The 21107-nt window shown below is 34.0% G+C and overlaps 2 protein-coding genes across 2 annotated transcripts; both read right to left on the bottom strand.

Annotated features, from left to right (window-relative positions):
* Positions 1 to 97: 97 nt before the first annotated feature.
* LOC146915354 (uncharacterized) lies at positions 98 to 7767 on the bottom strand. The gene is made up of 15 exons (XM_085717765.1): positions 7189 to 7767; positions 6187 to 6283; positions 5988 to 6109; positions 5764 to 5882; positions 5074 to 5093; positions 4826 to 4972; positions 4690 to 4741; positions 4359 to 4533; positions 3260 to 3342; positions 2875 to 3087; positions 2292 to 2408; positions 2061 to 2217; positions 1742 to 1849; positions 1145 to 1210; positions 98 to 1054 (listed from the first exon to the last, which is right to left on the bottom strand). Exons 1-15 carry the CDS (start codon positions 7484 to 7486, stop codon positions 906 to 908), a joined length of 1923 nt encoding a protein of 640 aa, XP_085573891.1. The 5' UTR covers positions 7487 to 7767; the 3' UTR covers positions 98 to 905.
* Positions 7768 to 9640: 1873 nt separating this feature from the next.
* LOC146915353 (DNA primase) lies at positions 9641 to 20388 on the bottom strand. Its single transcript, XM_085717766.1, has 14 exons — positions 20154 to 20388; positions 18504 to 18655; positions 17598 to 17767; positions 17357 to 17503; positions 17219 to 17270; positions 16928 to 17102; positions 16171 to 16253; positions 15009 to 15221; positions 14450 to 14566; positions 14020 to 14176; positions 12522 to 12629; positions 11984 to 12049; positions 11652 to 11893; positions 9641 to 10674 (listed from the first exon to the last, which is right to left on the bottom strand). Exons 1-14 carry the CDS (start codon positions 20236 to 20238, stop codon positions 10552 to 10554), a joined length of 1890 nt encoding a protein of 629 aa, XP_085573892.1. The 5' UTR covers positions 20239 to 20388; the 3' UTR covers positions 9641 to 10551.
* Between the last annotated feature and the right edge of the window lie 719 nt (positions 20389 to 21107).

Here is a 21107-nt window from a genome sequence, read left to right as displayed (position 1 = left end):
AATATATTAGTTAAAAAACAATTTGATTTACATTACTTGAGTTTTAAAAACAATTTTAACGTGATATATTAAAAGCTGAACCAACTTGATAATAGAGTTATCTTGAATCCAAAATGCATTCGTCAAATCAACTTATTCTCATCCAAATTCTACAGTCAATACATGCTAGCAAGTGACCTTTCATATTCTTCATCATTTCGGTGATCGCAATTTACAAAATCATGTATAAACATGTTCAGTCTTAGGCAAAAGACCCCATTTCATGTAGTTTTTGAATTTAGTATGCATGTGGTTATTTCCTTTGTCGTGTCATTTCATTCTATCTCCATCCTCTCTATATCTCTTCTCTTTTTTCTCTCGTGACCATCCCTTTTATTTTCTGCAAGAGCGAATCCAAATGGGTCCAAAATGTGCATGATTTCAATGCAGCTATGCACTTTGCAACAGTTGTAGAGGATCCAAATCCGTCTAAAAGTGGTCACACCTTATTCGATCATGCAAAGGTCTTAATGTGCTTGCACAATCATGCAACATTCTGCATGGCCCTACAACCCTTCCACAGGGACGTGCACTAGTTCTGACAGTGCAAAATTTGAAGTCCATATCTCTAACACTTGAATTCATTTTCCTTCTTCGGACATTAAGCTCATTTTCGACATTTTTCTTCCCAACTTTCCTGCTTTTCAGGATCTTTTCTCATAGTTGCTGCGGATAAATGCTACAAACCCCTTTTTTGGCTTCAATCGTGAGTCATTGGAGCTAATTATGATCCAACAAGTAGAGAGCCACTAAAACTCCTTTCATCCACGAGACCTTATGAGTAGAGTATCATACAAATGGACATATTCATCAATACTTACAAGGCACATTATTGGCGAGCTGAATTGTGCCGCTAACATTCTGAATTATGCTGAATTGGGTTTGTTATCATCAGGTTGATGTCCTTGATCATCTTCTACTGGCTGTTTGTAATCTAACATTCCAGATGAACCAATAACAACTGAAGAATTGGAGAACACATCAACTGGAATTGGTCGCGAGGAAGATCGGTAACCTGTTCCCATTGATTAATAGACATGTTAAAAGAGAGTGAAGAATTGTGAGTCAAAAGCGTCTTCTAACAGTTGATTGTAAATATATTAACCTTTGCAGTCAGGATCGTGACATTTCTGATAATAAACTAACCTTCGTAGATCAACAACGTACATCACTGGACCAGAAAATCATCAAATGTATTAGTACATTGCACTCAGATAAGAGAGAACATAGTAAAATGAAAGACAATGTCAAGAACCAAAAAATTGAATTCAAAGGAGAGAACTATTTTATCAAAAGGTTAGAAAGCATAAAGAGACAGAGAAAGAATAGGACTTCACTTTCTACAACAGAGCCACTGCACTATTCACCAAAGCATACAAATCTGAATAAATGATCCCTCTCTATCCATGGATTGTTCTACTTATACACTTTATTCCTCTAACAATTCTTACTATTCTAATCACCCTTTATTCTATATTCTAACAGACAAGGTGAAACCACATTACTTACTGTAGAGACAAGGATTAACGGTGTAACCACATTACTTACTGTAGAGACAAGGATTAATCATAATAAGAATTCTCTACCCAAAAATTCAAAAGCTCATTCAAGAGTGAAGAATCTTACCATTCAGACATGGCCACAAATAAGTTCTAGTAAAAAAATAAGAACATACAAAAAAATAGCACTTCCTGTGGATTACCATTATTGCTTTTATGATGTCTTCCGATTCGCCCGCAGTATCTATTTTTTGTCATGTTGTAGACCATACATCCAGATTCGGAGTATAAATACCAGCTGTTAATTTTTCCTGTATATTCAGCAACGTAACACAGTAAAGGGGTATTACACTGAAGTCTCAACAAGCATGAAAATCTAGTGACAGCTTAACCAAATGTGTTGAAGTTAAGAAAAAAAAAGTGAGTTTTGGACAACCAATGAAGTCTCGACATATACTTATTTGATAAGAGAATTACACAGTCAGAAGAATTACTATAAAAACATGCTTTGATCACTATTACCTGGTATATTTCCCACAGAGGCAACGGATACTATAAATTCGTCTAGAGATGGGAATGGTGACTTTCCCTTGAAGTATGTTGTTGAAACATCACTTGTGCAAGTATTTAATGTAAATTCTGGATGAGTTTGGATAGAGTTTCCAACGTTATCATTCAACTGTCAAAGTCAAATAAGCAACAATCATTAATCATGACAATTTAAATTTCTAGGAATCTAAAGCCCAAAACAACCTTTGTATGAAAATGCAGAGTCTTCACGCAATCTAAGTCTGGTTTGCCGACTAAAAGCTCTACACAATCAGCATCCATATTGCATATCAAGGAAGCCATGAATATGTCTTCTTCACTCTGTCACTTAAAGGCACCACAAAACTTACAAATAACTAAGTGACAATAAAAAGTTGCATCAAACCTTTTAAAGAAAAAATGTATGCATTAATGCATGTATTATTGGCTTTTAAATTGAATAGTATACTGCAACCCCTATCTGTCGTCGAAGAAATCTTAGATTCTTAGGTCAATAACTGACAAAAATACATGCTATAATCCTCTCTACATGATAAAGAAAAAGCATCAACTGGTAACAGATTCTTCCATGGGATCTCTGTGCAAGTATAACACTTATCATTCACCATTCTCAATCTTCAAGTTCATCGCTACTCTATCATATGCAGAGAGGAGTCTTCAATACTGAAACTAGTTATTCCAATTATCATACTATTGTTACTTATTTCTTGAGGAAAATCCTTTCTTGATAAAACTATTTTGATGGTATAATTTGAAATAGTGACATTAGGTAAGAAAAATACCATACCAAGTTTTTGCACTTAAATCTCTCCGTCGGCAAAAGAATTGAGGTTTTTTCTGCCTTTGAAGATAGATGAAGACGGAAACAACGATTCCGGGAATATACAGCAGTATCAACAAAAAGTTGTCCAGCCGGTTCATTGGTACTTGAATCTTTTGCAATAAGCAATTTTTCATAGCTTTTATCTTTCCCCCTTGCGTTTAAAATTCTTGAGCATATCTGTCAATATAGTCAATAGTTTATACTTCTACGAAGGATATACTACAGAGAAGGTTGTGTTATCAGCTAGTATGATTAATATTTTCATAAGTAATTTCGCTTTGAAGCATGGAATTAAAAAATATTTATAAAATGACTCGTTATGTGTAAAGATGAGCATACTTGGACTTACTTGTGAAACAAATGCACCGGCATGGGAGTTATCCTTAAAAGCAGCCTTTGGTATGCGAATTATTAGATGACGAGAGAACTTATCTACAAGCACAATTAGCAAGAAATGATAAGGATCGTTAAATATGGGAAAATATTAGAATCAAAGCCATAGTAACAGCAACACTACAATTTTTTTTTCTCTTTTGAAACGGCCAATATTATTAAAGTAAACTAGCACAAGGAGCGCAAGATAAGACAAGCGCCGTATATAGGCGGAACACCCGCTAAAGAGCAAACAAACCCAAAAAAAAAAAAAAAAAAACACAAGGGGCAGCTGGGCTAAAAGGAAAGAGAGCCCAGCACCAACCCTAACTAGACAGCAAAGCCTACAGGCCTAAAAAACACCCAGCAGAAACCCAATTCCTGTCTGCACCCAATGAGGCCAGAAACACACCACAGCAGCAGCCAACAAGGTCACAAAGAGCAAACAGTAAGACCACTACCAAGATTGAAGCCCCTTGCCCGCCCGTTGTTTCAAGTAAAATCGATAAAAATATGTAGAACACCTAAGTCGAATATAAAATGTTTTTGAATACCAAAGAACTATGCAGAAGAACTTACAAAGGGATCAAGTGGTAAATGGTTCATAATGGTAAAGCCCCTTAGCACAAGGACAAGGGATTGAATTCCCTCATCACTGAGAACAGATGAATTCTAGAGAGATGAGAATTACATATGTTGCGAAACTCTCACCAATCCCCCAAGCCAAGGAACTATAAAGTACCAGAGGGTGGAAACCCGATTAAGCAGCATAAGCATTTCAGAGTCTAGATAAGACATGCAATCTTTATAATTTCTAATTAATAAGTTCAAAATGTTATGCTCAACAAAGAGGACATGAAAAAGGCATCTTCCCTCAAATTTTGATCACATAAACATTGTCAATGCTTATATGAAGATTAACTATAAATTCTTCCCTAAATTACAGTTAAGAGACATTAAATCAAAGGAAAATTTTAGAGGAAGATGGAACCAAGAATTAATGTCGTCCGTTACGCAAGAAGGAAAATCTTATCGACTATATGTTTAAATGCAGCAGACATGAAGAAAAGCCATACCTTCAGTTGAAGAATCAAGTTCGACTATCCAATCCAGGTCTCCAAGGATTTCATACTTTTCATGCAAGGCTTCTAGAACTATTGATATCAAAAGATCAACCATTTCGTCTCCATTCTTTCCTATGTTGACTTTTCTATTAAACTCCAAATCAAAATAAAGGTGGCATGGTAAACCCTGGGAGCAAAACAAACTTTTAAGACTAGAAAAAGCATACGTGGCAAATGGACAGCTTACATCACACAATGTAACCAGGTGGACGAATTTTCCAATTGATTCACTTCTTAATAATGAATATTAAATCAAGTGAACAATAAAACACGTGATTATTACCTCTTGAATCACTTCATAATAATGACGGGATTTGGAATCCATGTTTTTGTACCTGAGATTAAAGAACTCAGAAATATGAATATTTAGAAACAACGATCTTAGTCATGATTAATCGAAAGAAAATTATATGACAGACCTTTGCCAGAATTCTGTATATGTAGTCACAAGGAACCTTCTCCGGCCATTATGGTGATCTTGATAACTAAAGAGATGAACATCTTCTTGTCCCTTGGCAAACTTTATTGCTTCATCCTGTTTCGGAAACGTAAACCAGACTTCCTTCCTATACAAGAAATAAAAAGTTTGATTCATGTCATAATCGGATATGTCAAATATGTGGATAAAGTAAAGGGTAGAAAGTAGAAACCAGCTTCAGAAAAACACCTTATGTTCAGTTTCCTTCGCTGAGAGAGATCAATACGCATCTCATGCAACAATCGCCATAAACGGGTTGGTTTTTTCGGAGGCACGCCATGTGGTGAACCATAAAGAATGAAATGCAAGGAAGTTTAGTTTTGACACACATAAAGTATGAACTTAGTAGCAGTGATAATGGTAAGAGGATGCATTATATAACAAATATATGTAAAGAAACAAATAGCAATAAGCAATTTTCTTTTTGAAATAAAAATACGCAATTAAACAAGATGACACAAGAAACAATACAACAATTCTTATCACAACATTTGAATAGTAGTAGTTAGGAATAAATAGGCATCGCAATGGGGGCAGGGTGGGGACAAGTTTTACCTTCCCCGTCCTCATACCATAATACCATATACTTACCTGTTACCATACCCATACCCAACAGGGATGAGAAATCGAATCTCATCCCCGTCGCCGACGGATTCGGGTATCCCCGGCCCATCCCCACAGTGCATAATTTTTTTAATAAAAAAAGAAGTATTTTTAAGCCTCCAGTGCAATGTTGTAATACATTATTCAACAAAGAGATAATGGCGATCTATAGCTATGGTGAAGGATTACCAAACAAAATTAAAAAAAAATAATCAATTCATGGCATACAAAACAGAATATATTAAGAAAATAATTATACACCAAATCCAATCTTACCTTAGTAGGAGTATAATCTTCACCAAACAACCCTTCTTTAAACTTCAGTGTCTCCGGGAAACTTGGATTCAAATAAATTCTCGTCGTACCCCCTATGACATTCTGAATTGAGGCTTTGTCTTTTACAAATACATAAAACAAATCAGTTCAGTAAAAATCAACAAATATAATCTCCAATACATTATAAATGAAAAATTCAATCCAAATTTAATTTATTCACTCACCTCTAAATATCTTAACCTTAGCAAACTGAATAACGACTACAGGGGATCCATCAACAGCTTCACCCATCAGTTTATGAAACTCATCAACATAATTGCCAAATAAAGCACACTCACATTTACCACTGCACAAATAAAACTCAACTTCATTGAAATAACTTTACTATAAACAAATTAAGATGAATTAGTTTATGCTGCCAACCTCTGATCAGTTAACTCAATCACAAGAATCTTTGTCAGTTTTCCGTCCCTAACAAACTCCTTCTCAGCAAAAATTCCAGTCATTAAGCCAATTACATCTATACATAGAATCATGTAATATCATAAGTTTCCTTCAAAAATATAAAGAATAAGAACGGTTGAAATTTGGGGTCTAACTCATCCTACAATTGCAAAACCGGCCTGTAAAGTGAGTAGTGTCTCCTCTTTATAAACTCTTATCGAGAGTCCTACTCCTATCTAACCGATGTGGGACTAAATTCACCCCCTCAAAGCCAACACAAGACAACTAGGGGCAGATCGCAATAAAGGTGGGATTACCAACACATCCCCTCACGCTCGGGGCGGGATTTCCAACAACAACATTTATAGACAAAACTTACCAACTAAATAGGCTTATTAGTACCTTTAATCCCAGCAAATATGACTCATTTGAAGTTTGGTCCCTGAAGTTACTAGTTATTTCAAACAACCACTGCAATTATCAATCACTTAAATATTGGTCCCGCAACCCAGTTAATGACAGCCCCGTTACTAATTAGCTGACGTGGCAGTTATGAGTGGTTAAATGAGTTGCTGACTCATCAAAAGATGGTCTAAAAGGACGAAAATACCCCCAAGGGTCTCGGCCAAACGCAAAATGACCATATCATCCTAGAGTTCATCTTCTTCTCTTCCACCACACAGCAAGCAGAAGCCCAATGCTACTTGGAATAATTGTAGTGACTGTTTGAAATAATTAGTAACTTCAGGGAGTAAAAAATAACAACATTTGTAGACAAAAGTAACTTACCAACTAAATATTCATAATCATACCAACTAAATATTCATGAAGGTCCAGAATCAAAGAATCTTCAAATTACACGGTTGGAATCTAAACAAATTTTTTTACAGGGGTAATCCGCAAACCACTAATATTAATGGGGTAAACATATATTAACCTTAAAAATATAAAGAATAACATTTATAGACAAAGGTAACTTACCAACTAAATATTCATAATCTTGGGTATGGCTAGTTATATCAGAAATGTTAGTGAGAGTTAATCCATAGTTTGGAATCAATGAGCTTTCATGATCATGGGACTCCTCCACCTTAGTATTCATCTGGAACATTAGCTTGTATGTATGAGCCGTAGTCCTATAAGCACCAGAGTTTAGCGACACAGTAAAGTTTGATAACTTGTAAACTTCACCCTCAATCAATTTGTGCTGAAAAAGATATACTAACTGCTTGCGAATAGTAGCATGTATTTTATCCCCCTTTTGATCAATAAGCACCATTTCAATAGTGCTAAACAATGGAACTTCCCACAACCTAATAACTCGAACAACAAATCTCCAGGCATCAGCATCTCTACCGGGAACAACATCACGCAAATTCTGAATTGATTTATCCACCCAAAGATTAGTAAGCAATGAGATTTTAAGCCACAATCAACACAACAGTTGGGACTCGTAGTTACTGTATAGTGCTAACAGATCAGTGCAGTTCTCTGCAAAGCATAGGTAAGAGGCTGAGAGCTGAATGAGTTGAGAGAAATGAGTGAGAGGACAAGAATGGTAAAGGTAGAGAGAAGGAAAGAAAAGATTTATAAATTTTATTCAGTGAGCATACATTGAACATGATTTTAAATTTTAAATTAGAGGCAAAGAGGAGTACTTCCTCCCTCCGTCTTAAATTACAAGCAAAAATAATTTATTTTCTTTTTTCTAAATTATAAGCAAAAAATACCAACTTTTATCATATTTAATTATGTTTTTTTTAAAAATTATTTTTTTCAAAAGAAAATTAAATGTAAAGTGCATTCAATTTGTTCTCTTTTTTATTTTCTCTATAATGAATTACCAATGAAAATTGTTTTTACATATTCCTCTAAAACTTATTTCAAAGATAACACAAAAAACTATGTTACAAACTACTATATTTTAGTTTTCTTAATAAGTGTGATTTTTTTTTTTACTTATAATATGGGACGGAGGTAGTATTAATTAAACAAATAAAATTTGATAAAAGAAAAACTTTGATGCACTTTTAGTCTCTTTGTTTTCAAACAAATTTGAGATTTTGGCACATTTATTTAAAAATCGATTTTTATTTTATCAATTTAACATTTTTTCGAATTAAACTTATTCATTTATTACATATGACAACATTTATTAGACATAGTTTTATTAACATAGAAATTCAATATGGTTTTATAAACCTAGTAGCATCATAAATGAATGCTCCCTCCGTTATCAATTTTAAGTAAATTTGACTTTTTAGATTTATTCAATTAATGATCATATACATTATTAATTGAATGAACTTAAAAGTAAAAGTTGTTTATAATTGACAGCGAAGGTAGTATGTTAAGGATAAAAAAAGAAAGAGATAAAGACTAAATTTTAAAAGGGGAAAAAAGTTAAATTAGAGTGACCCAAAAAACAGTTTTTTAATTGGTGTGACCAAAACAATTTTTTTTAATAGGAGGACAAAAATGCATTAAAAAAATAGTTAACACCGAGACAAATTAATGTGTTTTGTTTACATTCATCACAAAAAATTAATGTGATTAAAATAAATTTATTAAATGGCGGTGTTCTATGAGTTAGATGAAAAATAATAGTCTAAATATATCCCCTTGGTATTTTAGGGACATGCATAATTTATGACATTAGCAATTACATCCTTTTTTAGTTAAAAAACAATTTCAATAAATTACTTGAGTTTCAAAAACATTTTCAAAGTGATAAATGTTTGATTAAAAGTTTGACAAACTATTCAATATGAAATTCTAACATATATTTTTAAGAATTACCCATCTTAAATATAGTGTAGCCAGTCCCCATGAGTCTAACTCATTTGGTAGGAACAATGCATAATATATGCAATATATGCAGGGGACAAGGTTCGATCCCCAAACACTTCACTTCTCTACATTTAAAATGTGTGAGTTTCAGTCACTAAGCTATTTGACAAAAAAAAATATAGCGTAGCTTGAATCTCAAAATGCATTCATCAAATCAACTTGTTGTCTTCCATATTCTATAATCAATACAAATCTAAGTTTCTAAGAGAAGGACCTGACTAGCCATGGTGTCTCCACGACCATGACCACTAATTCCTTTAAATTTGATTAGGCTCCCATTTCATTTAGTTTTTGAATTTAATCTGTACGTGGTTATTTCCTTTGTAGACTATCCACAGTTTTCTGTGATAAATCAAGCATGAAAGAAGACAGATGCTGATTGCACATCCAGTGCAAGATTGCACAAATGTACAGAAAAAATGACACTAAACAAATGTGTGAAATTTTCACCTCACCAGTCATTAGAAGACTATATATAGAATATATATTAACTAAATGCAATACCTCAAATTGTTTCTATGGCAAGGGAGAGTGATTACAATTTATAACATTCAATTCTATAATAACAAATAAAGCATCAAAATCAAATTAAAACGAACATTGAATAAAATAAGTGTATTCAAACAAAATGATATACCACAATCCTAACTATGAATTTAGTCACACATCTTGGAGAAACAAACACAAATGAACACTATACTGCATAATATTCATAAGAAACAAGTAATAAATGAGAACGGAAATCAAATTCTATTGTCTCATGCTTGATACTCTATTCTGAGATTGCTTTCATATATACAGCTTGAAAATATGTGTGGTTGAAGCTTCACAGGAGAATAGAGAAGAGTTGTATCATTTCGACGTCTCCAGGATTTGCAAAAGGAGATAGCAAATTAGGTTCTTAGATGGTTGTGCAACTGGGGTGTACATTCTTCCATCTCATGTCATTTTCATTCCGTCTCCATCATCTCTCTATCTTCTCTTTTCTCTCCCTTGTCCCTCCCTTTTGTTTTCTGCAGGAGAGGATCCCAATGGGTCCAAAAGGCATATGAATCCTTTGCATCGGGAGCACTGTGCAACAGTTGTAGAGGTCCAAAAGTGATCCCACCTTACACGGTCGTGCAAAGGTCTTCATGTGCTTGCACGATAATCCAAAATTCTGCATGGCCCTATAACCTTTCTGCAGAAACGTGCGCACTAGTTCTGACAGTGCAAAATTTGAAGTCGATGTCTCCGACGCTTGAATTCATTTTCCTTCTTCAGATATTAAGCTCATTTTCCGCATTTTCTCCCAAACTTTGCCACTTTTCAGGATCTCTTCTCTATGTTGCTGCGGATAAGAGCTACAAACCCCTTTTTTTGGCTTCAATCATCAAGTCCTTGGAGCTAACCATCGATCCAAAAAGTAGCGAGCCATAAACTCCTTTCATCCAGGAAACCTTATGAGTAGAGTATCATACAAATGAACAGATTCATCAATACTTACACAGCACATTATTGATGAGCTGAATTGTGCTGCGAACATTCTGAATTAGTTGAGGTATATTCCAGTTCAGCTTGGGATGCAGTCCTTTCTACAGCCAGCCACCACTCCTCATCTCCATCATCAATTGCCTCCTGATTTGAACACATTTTATGGAACTGATATTTAATGTTCTGTTAATGTGAATAATTAAGATATATAAAACACCTTAAGCACAATCAAGCTCCAAGAAAATTTACTTTTACCGCGTTCAATTTGGTCACTAAAAATAGCAACTAGAAACTTCTGTTGCATTGAAATTATCAACACATACAAATTAGACCCTGAATGCATCAATTAACATATCCATTCTTTTGTCAAAAACAGTATATTAGGCATAGGGATATGTATACTAACGCTCACGATCATGTTAGGAGCTTATTCTTCAAAAAAAAAAAAAAGTTAGCAGCTAATGTCGCCCTATTTTGTTATATTTTAAAAAAATAATGTTAGCAGCTTATGTCATTTTTGTTCCACGATACACTTATTTAGTACGAAATATTGTGAAGCAGCTGCATTATAGCACTGTTGCATGGCGGAATTCGAACAAACCATTATTTTCCACGATCTGCAATGGACATCGCTGATTTTGATACAGGAAACCCTATAGATTTTATCCAAGTATCAAACAATTGGCTTGTGCCGATACAACACATTGACCTAGGAAAACAGGTGCACTCCCCACATCACACACAGAGGGAGAAGGTTCATTTTTTACTTCACGGGTGAAAGAAGGATTTTATCATGCCCTTGCACCCACTTGCCACCAGCTGAGCTTGTCAATATCTTGCATCACTCACTTGATCCGCTTATCAATAACAAAAATCATTTAATCCTTATAACTTCACTTCAAATTTAATTTAGCCCTTTAGTTCAAAACAGATTAAAAGTAGGTCGCTGTTTGTTTCAAAATCAAACAAAGCAAAATCTATTGTGTTTGAAAATACACTCTCTTATGCTGTCTAAATAGAGGGGACAAGGCTGTCCTATTGTTAAACAAGATAACAAGGGAGTCTAATTATTATTTTAATGTAAATTGTAGCATTGGAAAGACAAATTAAGACAGACTAACCTTGCTGCATAGCTCTGTTGCAGTTTTCTTATTCTCCACTTCCTCAACTACTTTTATGGCTTCTAGCCACCAGTTGTCTTCAACAGTGTCTTCATATTGTAGAAAATCGGGATTGTTATCATTAGGTTGATATCCCTGCTCATCTTCTGAATGTTTATCATCTAACATCCCAGACGAACTAATAACAACTGAAGAATTGGAGAACACGTGAACTGGAATTGGTCGCGGGGAAGATCGGTAACCTGTTCCCATTAATTAATAAACATGTTAAAAGAGAGTGAAGAATTGTGAGTCAAAAGAGTCTTCTAAAAGTTCATTGTAAATATATTAACCTCTGCAGTCGGGATCGTGACATTTCTGATAATACTCTCCCATTCTTAGATCAACAACGTATATCACTGGAACAGAAAATTATCAAATGTATTAGTAAGTTGCAATCATATAAGAATGAAAGACAAAGTTAGGAACCACGAATTGAACTCTAAGGAGAGAACTAATTTATTGAAAGAATACAAAGGGAAAGAATAGGATAGGAGACAAATCTCTCCTCCGATGGTTTCCCCTTCTACAACAGACAAGGTGAAAACACATTACTTACTGCTCTAACAACTCTAAATACTCTAATCGCCCTTTATTCTATATCCTAACAGACAAGGTGAAAACACATTACTTACTGCAAAGACAAGAGAAAAGTCTCTCACCTTGCTAAATGTACAATCATGATCATATCACAAGGAATCACTACCCAAAAATTCAAAAACTCATTCAAGAGGGGAGAATTATAACATTCAGACGTTGCAAAAACAAAAAACAAAAAATTTCCAGTAGAAAAATAAGAACATACGAAAAAAAGTACTCCCGGGAGATTACCATTATTGCTTTTATGAGGTCTGCCAATTCGCTCGCAATATCTATTATTTATCATGCTGTAGACCATCAGTCCAAATTCAGAGAATAAATACCAGCTATGAATTTTTCCTGTATATTCATCAAAGTAACACAGTCAGGAGAATTACACTGAAGTCTCAACAAGCAGAAAATCTAGTGAAGTGACAGCTTAACCAAATGTGTCGAAGTTAAAAAAAAAATGAGTTGTGGACAACCAATGAACAATGAAATAAACAAACTTAATAGAACACCATGAAAGAAAATTCTAAAATAAGGTCAAGAGGAAGACTGCCTCTTGATTTGATAAAGCAGAGTCAAGTAATCGTATAAAACTTCAATTGAGCAGTTGAGGTTGAGTTCAGAGAGATAGTAATACAACAAAATATAGGAAAAACTGCACCACTGGTCCTTTAACTTAATTTTAAATAAGTCCTGTATCTTTCTTTTGTGTCAAATTAGTCTTGTATCTTTAAAAATGTTTGCACCGTTGATGTAATGTAACTTCAATTTTTTTTTAGTCTACTTATGTGACAAATTTGTGTAAATGAATATTGAATGATATACGAATACTATAATGAATAATACTTCACCACTCAGCAACAAAACTAGACCCTGTTTAACAACAATAATGTCATAATCTTAGATGGATGAAAAATGAAGTCTGGTCAAACTATTTTATGTTTTTTGATAGAAACCAACAGATATAGAAGATAAAAAAGGGAAAATCCCTCTGATTACAGAATAATATCGCAGAACTTGAGGGTCTGCACCTCCCTAATGCCAAAATGGGCCCTTCCCAGTCAAATCCCCGGATGATTCTCAATCTTCCCATCTCTCCCCTGTTTATTCTTAAAACATAATCACCCACTACTTACTTAATTAATTATTAATTATAATATAATAATAAACCATAACTGCATAATTAACTACTATAATTATAATAAAACTGATACAGTTAATTCTAAATGTATACATCATCAATTGAATGAACCTAAAAAGTCAAATTTGCTTATAATTAGAAACAAAAGGAGTATCTAACATTTTTAAACGTAAAATTACATACTTGATACGAAAACAAGATAAATGGTCTGTTTGAGACTTTAAACCAGGTTAAAGTACCTTTGGTGCAATTTTTCCTCAAATATAATTGGAAAATACAGAGATATGTTTTTTTTTTTCATGAAAAAATAAATAAACGATACAGTCATAAGTACCCAAATTTTGGTTGTGCTGAGAATGGATGAAAAATTCTAAGACTAACGAAAATTGAAAGAACTTTATTCTCACAAATATCTAAAACTCCAAGCTCAAGGGAAAGTGGAACGAAGATGCTAGCAATTAATATCATGGGAGTCTGCGAAGGTTTGTGAGAAAAAAGTATGTGCAACGCTACAAGTATCATTACTGAAATCCATAATATTAAAACAAAATTACACTAATTTAACTGTTTAATTTATTACTATAAAAACATGCTTATTACCTGGTACATTCCCCCCAGAGGCGACAGATAATATAAATTCGTCAAGATTTGGGAATGGTGACTTTCCCATGAAGTATGTTGTTGAAACATCACTTGTGCAAGTATTTAATGTAAATTCTGGATGACTTTGGACAGAGTTTCCAACGCTACCATTCAACTGTCAAAGTCAAATAAGCAACAATCAATAATCACGACAATTTAAATTTCTAGGAAGATACCACGATGATTAATTGATCAACGGATCAGTATTCAAAACCAATGAACTAGTCTATGCACAAAAATCTTAGTAAAAACCTAACATGAAAATATCTTTTATTATTTCTGAAGGAAAAAACGTTATAATGTTGAAAGATATGACAACCTTCAAATTAAACTGACAACAAACAAATTTGACGCAATGGAAGCATATAATTTTAAAGCCCAGAACAACCTCTGTATCAAAATGCAGAGTCTTCACGCATTCTAAGTCTGGTTTGCACACTAGAAGCTTTCCGCAATCAACATCCATGTTGCATATCAAGGAAGCCATGAACATGTCTTCTTCACTCTGTCACTTAAAGGCACCATAAAACTGAAAAATAACTAAGTAGCAACAAAAATTGCATCAAACCATTTAAAGGAAAAATGTAGCATAAATAAAGCAGTTTGTTCATGGTAATGCATGTACTGTTGGCATTTAAATTGACAAGAAATATTAGATTCTTAGGTCAATAACTGACAACATTACATGCTATAATCCTCTCTACATGACAAAGAAAATGCATCAAATAGGTGATGGGTTCTCCCATAGGATCTCTGTGCAAGTATAACACTTATTACTCCCCATTCTCGATCTTTAAGTTCATCCCTATTCTATTATATGTAAGGAGGAGTTTCAATACTCAAATTAGTTATTCCAATTGTCAAAGTATTGTTACTTCTTACTTGAGGAAAATAATTTCTTGATAAAACTATTTTGATGGTGATATTAGGTAAGAAAAATACCATACCAAGTTCTTGCACTTAAATCTCTCTGTCGGCAAAAGAATTGATGTTTTTCCTGCCTTTGAAGATAGATGAAGACGGAAACAACGATTCCGAGTATATACAGCAGTATCAACAAAAAGTTGGTCAGCAGATTCGTTGGTATTTGAATCTTTTGCAATAAACAGTTTTTCATAGCTTTTATCTTTCCCCCTTGCGTTTAGAATTCTTGAGCATATCTGTCAATATAATCAATAGTTGATGATACTTCTACAAAAGAATTACCGCAGAGAAGGTTTTGTAACAACAATAAATTCTAGGTGATACTTCATCACCTAGTATAAGTAACATTTTCGTAAGTAGTTTCAATTTGAAGCATTGATGATTATGGAATTCAAAATATTTATAAAATGATTCATTATGTGTGTTAACTGTGTATAGAGAATGATTGAAAATAACACAGATAAATTAAATACTTCTTTTATTTACGAGCTGTGTATAGAGAATGATTGAAAATAACACAGATAAATTAAATACTTCTTTTATTTACGAGAACAGAGGAATCTCTACTGAAATAGTTATTTCCCCATTTACATGACAAGAAATACCAGCAAGAAAACAATAGAAAAACAACGAAAATATCTTAGTTACCACTTCCCAAATCCCAAGAACTAAGAGCCCATGCCTAATGGTCAGACCACTTTCAGAATATCATTCCTCCCCAGCCCCCACACAGACACAGTGCTGTCGATGTTGGAAGGCCAATAATCTGCCATATAAACAGACCATTACAGCCTATGGCAGGCATCCGTTCACATTTTGCCTATGCCGGTTGTCAAAATATCTGCCACGCCATAGCCGCTATTTAGCACAAACTCTCGTTCACACTCTCTCTCTCTCTCTCTCAATAACTTCCCTTTACCACTCCTTTCCTTTACTCTTCCATTTTGGTGATTAAAACCCCCCCGTTCCTCTTTTCCATGTGACCCTTTTTCTTATAAGTCTTCCAAGGCCTCAGCTCATGACTAATTTGGTCTACTAGTTTACGCATTGTAATTTTCTGAAGTAGATTCGTATCAGAAAGAGATAATTAGAGAGTAATAGAGTCTCAAGAATTGATAGGAAATCACCCCAATCTAAATTTTATCTCTGGCTTTGATGAATAAAGATGAGTATACTAGGACTTACTTCTGAAACAAATGCACCTGCATGGGAGTTATCCTTAAAAGCAGCCTTTGGTATGCGAATTATTAGATGACGAGAGAACTTATCTACAAGTACATTTAATAAGAAATGATAAGGATCATTATATACTGGAAAATATTAGAATCAATGTCATAGCAGCACTTACAATTCCTTCAATTATTTTTATTCATAAAAGTTAAAAACATGAGGAACATTTATCAAATATAAAATGTTTGAGAAAATGGTGAAGAAAACCATGTAGAAGAGCTTAGAATGTGCTGAAGGTGTAATTGGTTCAATGCTAAAGTCCCTTAGCACTTCTCACAAGGACAAGGGATTGAATTCCCCCATCACCGAGAACAGATGTGCTCTAGAGAAAGATGAGAATCACCTATTTTGTCGAACCCGCACCATTCCAGCAGCATATATAAAGAATTATAAAGAAATGGAGGGAGGGAGATAGATAAAGGCAGCTTAAGCATTTCTGGGTCAACAATAAGATATGCAATCTTCAAAGTTTCTATAAACCAAAGCCAATATGTCAATGCTAGTATATGTAGATTATCTAAATTCTTCTCTAAATTACATTTAAGAAATAATAAACCAAAGAGAAAATGTAAATGCAGATGGAACCAAAAATTCATGTCATCCATTTTTGAAAGAAAAGACATAAAGCAAGAAAATCTTATTCACTTCAGGTTTCAAAGCTACAGTATACAACAAATGAAATAGACATGATTCACATGAAGAAAAACCATACCTTCAGTTGAAGAATCAAGTTCTACTATCCAATCGTGGTCTCCATGGATTTCATACTTTTCATGTAAGGCTTCTAGAACTACTGATATCAAAAGATCAACCATTTCGTCTCCATTCTTTCCTACATTGACTTTTCTATTGAACTCCAAATCAAAATAAAGGTGGCACGGTAAACCCTGCGAGCAAAACAACTTTTAAGACTGGAAAAAGCATACATGGCAAATGGACAGCTTACATCACAGTGTAACTACTTCCATTAAATCAAGCGAACAATAAAACGCGCGATCATTACCTCTTGAATCACTTCATAATGATGACGGAATTTGGAATCCATGTTTTTGTACCTGACAGTACAGAACTCACAATCTGAATATATAGAAACAAGAATCCTAGCCATAATAATTGAAAGAGAAAATTATACGAAGGAGACCTTCGCCAGAATTCTGTATATGTAGACACTAGGAACCTTCTCTGTCCGCTAAAGTGATTTTGATAACTAAAGAGATGAACATCTTCTTGTCCTTTGGCAAACTTTATTGCTTCATCCTGTTTCGGAAACGTAAACCAGACTTCCTTCCTAGACAAGAAATAAAAAGTTTGATTCATGTCATAATCGGATAGGTCAAGTATGTGGAAAAAGTAAAGGGAAGAAACCAGCTTCAGCAAAACACCTTATGTTCTGTTTATTTCGCTGAGAGAGATCAATGCGTATCTCATGCAACAATCTCCATAAACGGGTTGGTTTTTTCGGAGGCACGCCTTGAGGAGAACCATAGAATACAACTGGAGAGATCTGCTTCCGAGTACTCCAGCTTTTGGTTTTAGCTATTGCTGATTTAAGCTGAAATGCAAGGAAATTTAGTTTTAACACAGATAAAGTATGAACCTAGTAAGTGATAATGGTACAAGAGGATGCATTACATAACAAATATATGTAAAGAAACAAATAGCAATAAGAAATTTTCTTTTTGAAATAAAAATAAGCAATTAAACAAGATGACACAAGAAACAATACATACAATTCTTCTCACAACATTTGAAGAATAGTAGTTAGGAATAAAGCAACAATTTGACAAAAAAGTTGTAGTCTGTTCAAATTGACTACGGCCATATGGATAGGCTTATTTGAGTTTATATACTCACATAAGCACTTGTGATACTATTTGAGAGAGTTTATGGAAACACCTTATGGCATGTTTGTCCATAACCTTTTTTCAGCTTATTTCCATAACCTCTTCAGGATGGTTTAAGAAAATAGATTATAACTTATATGATAAACATTTATGCTAGAAGCACCTAATTAAGTTACTTATCCAAGCAGGGCCTACAGGGGATACCAAGTTTCAGTGTGACCCTTATTTTCCTTTCAATTTTACGCTTCATTTAAACTATATTATTTGCAATTTTGCCCTTCTTGTCTTAATTGAAATACTCTTCATCAACTTAATGCAAAACTTAACCTAAAATACTCTCAAATGTATTCAAAAGCAAAATTTTAAAAATAAATAATAAACAACTATACATAACTCGTAACCAATCATTTTTACTCAAATAAAAGAGAAGAATACATTACTTACTTTCTCAATTGAAGATTCTACATTTGTAGTTTTGATGCGTGATAAAGGAGTTTTCTCTTCTCTTCCTATTGATCCTTGATTTGGAGATTCTGCTGGTATCCCATTGTTCTCCAATTTCCTTTTCTTCCTTTTTCTTTCAATCAATGCAGATTCTGAACCAACATTATTTTTCACATTTTTAATTTCATACTCAGCAATATGAATATAATCAACAATATTAACAAGAAAAATGAAATTGTATAGTTTCCTATGATTTGTTTCTAACTATAAAGTACGTACAGACGCAAACACCGGATACCTTTATAGCACGGACACCTTTGATCGAAGACGTGTCTAGTGCTTGGTGCTTGACATGTATCGTCAGTGTCTGATACAGACACAACACTGAAACATGTGACTACATTCAATTAATTCATTTTCTCACATTATTAATGATGTCGATGTGTCATGCTGACAAGGACACTACACATGACACCAGATATGACATTCACACGTTAACCGTAGTCATTATTTGAGAAAATGAATCAATTGAACATAATCGCATATCTCAGACACTTAAACATGTCGAACACATCTTCATCAGAGTTGTTTCATACTCAGCAATATGAATAATCAACAAGAAAAATTAAATTTTTCAAAAACTAGAAAAAAACAAGAAAAATGAAATTGGTATAGTTTCCTAAGATTTGTGTCGAACTATAAAGTGCGGACTCAGACACCACATACCTCTGTAGCACCGACACCTCTAAGCAAAGACGTGTTTAGTGTTTGACACATGTTAGTGTCCAATACCGACACAACACTGACACATGTGTCTACATTCAATTAATTCATTTTCTCAAATTATTATTGGTGTTGAGGTGTCATATAGACAGGGTCACTACACATGACCGTGGATATGACATTCACATGTTAACACTAGTCATAACTTGAGAAAATGAATTAATTGAACATAATTGCATATCGCAGACACCGCCGAAACATGTCGAACACGTCTTCATCAGATGTTTCATAGTCATCAACATGAATATAATCAACAACATTAACAAAAGAAAATTGAAAGTTTATAGTTTACTATGATTTGATTCTAACTATAAAGCACAGACACAAACATTAGATACCTTTGTAGCTTGTAGCACCTACAGCTCTGATTCAATGACACATGTGACTACAATCAATTAATTCATTTTCATAAATTATTACTCGTGTCAATGCACCGGCTATAGCACTCACATTTACAAATCGATACCAATAATAATTTGAGAAAATGAATTAATTGAAAGTAATCACATGTGTCAGTGTTGTCCTACATGTTTCAGTAGTATCTGACACCTCCGATCCAACGTGTGTCCGGTGTCTAACTTTGACACGACATTAACACATGTGAATACATTCAATTAATTCATTTTCTCAGACTATTACTTGTATTGACGTGTCACTAGATCACACACCGGATATAACACTCACATTGACATGTCAACAACACCAATAATAATTTAAGAAAAATAAATTAATTGAAAGTAATCGCATGTGTCAGTGTTGTGTCCGTGTCAGATACAATGAACGTGTTGGACACCTGTCACGTCTTCATCAGAGGTGTCTAATAAGGGAAAAACTAGAAAGAAAAAGAGAGAGAAATGAAAGACTTACTGGGAGGTGTTAAACCGCATTTGAAACAAGCGAACAAACGATCAACGTCGTTCATGTCGTTGTTGTTATTCTTTGATGATGACATTGGATTTTTTTTTTCTTCTTCTTTTTCTTTCTGGTTTCTGTAAGAAAAAAAAATGAGAATTTCAATTTTGAGATTGTGAAATTTTCGATTTTCTTGCACTTTTCCGTTAGGGGCGGGAATTTGAATTTCAGGGGAAATTTGAGGAAAAGAGGAAAGTGTTTCGGAACCGGGCCAAAACGTGTAGGAATTTGGGTCTCGACCCGGTCTGATCAAATATGGGCCTTTAAGTCCGACCCGAAATATTTGTTAGATGGGTCATTCATCTGTTTTTCCAAATTTTAAAGGAAAAAACATATCTATTTTTTTCCTTAAAAAAATATGTTTTTAACGTTAAATTTAGGGTTAATTGTTTTCCTTCAAAAGAAATTTAGGGTTAATTGTTTAAAATGACCTTATAATATATATACGAAGTATGAAAAATGACAATAAACGCGGACGAGCACCAAACTTATTGTCTACGAAAGTATGAGTTTGGGTATGAAGATTTTTTATAAACGCATGTATGAGGATGTCCTTTATGTCATCCCAACTATAAATAAACAACGGGAAATTAGTCACTTTACTCCCTGAATGAGAAATGAGTAGTCACTTTAGTCGCTGAATGCAGAGAAATTGCAAAACAGTCTCTGAATGTAAACTATGTTGGTCAATTTCAAGGACTAAAGTGACTAACGGAGTCTACATTCAGGGACTAAATTGACTTGAATGAGAAATGAGTAGTCACTTTAGTCCCTGAATGCAGAGAAATTGCAAAACAGTCATTGAATGTAAACTTTGTTGGTCAATTTCAGGGACTAAAGTGACTAACGGAGTCTACATTCAGGGACTAAATTGACTAACGGAGTCTGCATTTGGGGACTAAATTTACT

This window comes from Medicago sativa, chromosome 6 (genome assembly GCF_051527215.1).
Source record: "Medicago sativa cultivar Bolivia chromosome 6, Bolivia_mono, whole genome shotgun sequence".
In the NCBI taxonomy this organism is placed as follows: Eukaryota; Viridiplantae; Streptophyta; class Magnoliopsida; order Fabales; family Fabaceae; genus Medicago; species Medicago sativa.
The sequence above is the reverse complement of the archived record's forward strand: the minus strand, read 5'-3'. Positions and strand labels throughout refer to the sequence as shown.

Bases quoted from the DNA above. Each gene is read 5' to 3' on its own strand.
- LOC146915354 (XM_085717765.1), bottom strand. From the start codon at position 7,486: ATGGTGCTTATTGATCAAAAGGGGGATAAAATACATGCTACTATTCGC. The intron at 3,088-3,259 runs GTAAGTCCAAGT...CTATATTGACAG, and splicing joins CCGGTGCATTTGTTTCACAA to ATATGCTCAAGAATTTTAAA. The intron at 2,218-2,291 runs GTTGTTTTGGGC...TGACTTTGACAG, and splicing joins CTCTGCATTTTCATACAAAG to TTGAATGATAACGTTGGAAA.
- LOC146915353 (XM_085717766.1), bottom strand. From the start codon at position 20,238: ATGTCATCATCAAAGAATAACAACAACGACATGAACGACGTTGATCGT. The intron at 18,656-20,153 runs GTAAGTCTTTCA...ATGTTGGTTCAG, and splicing joins ATGCGGTTTAACACCTCCCA to AATCTGCATTGATTGAAAGA. The intron at 12,630-14,019 runs GTAATAAGCATG...ATGAATATACAG, and splicing joins CTCTGGGGGGAATGTACCAG to GAAAAATTCATAGCTGGTAT.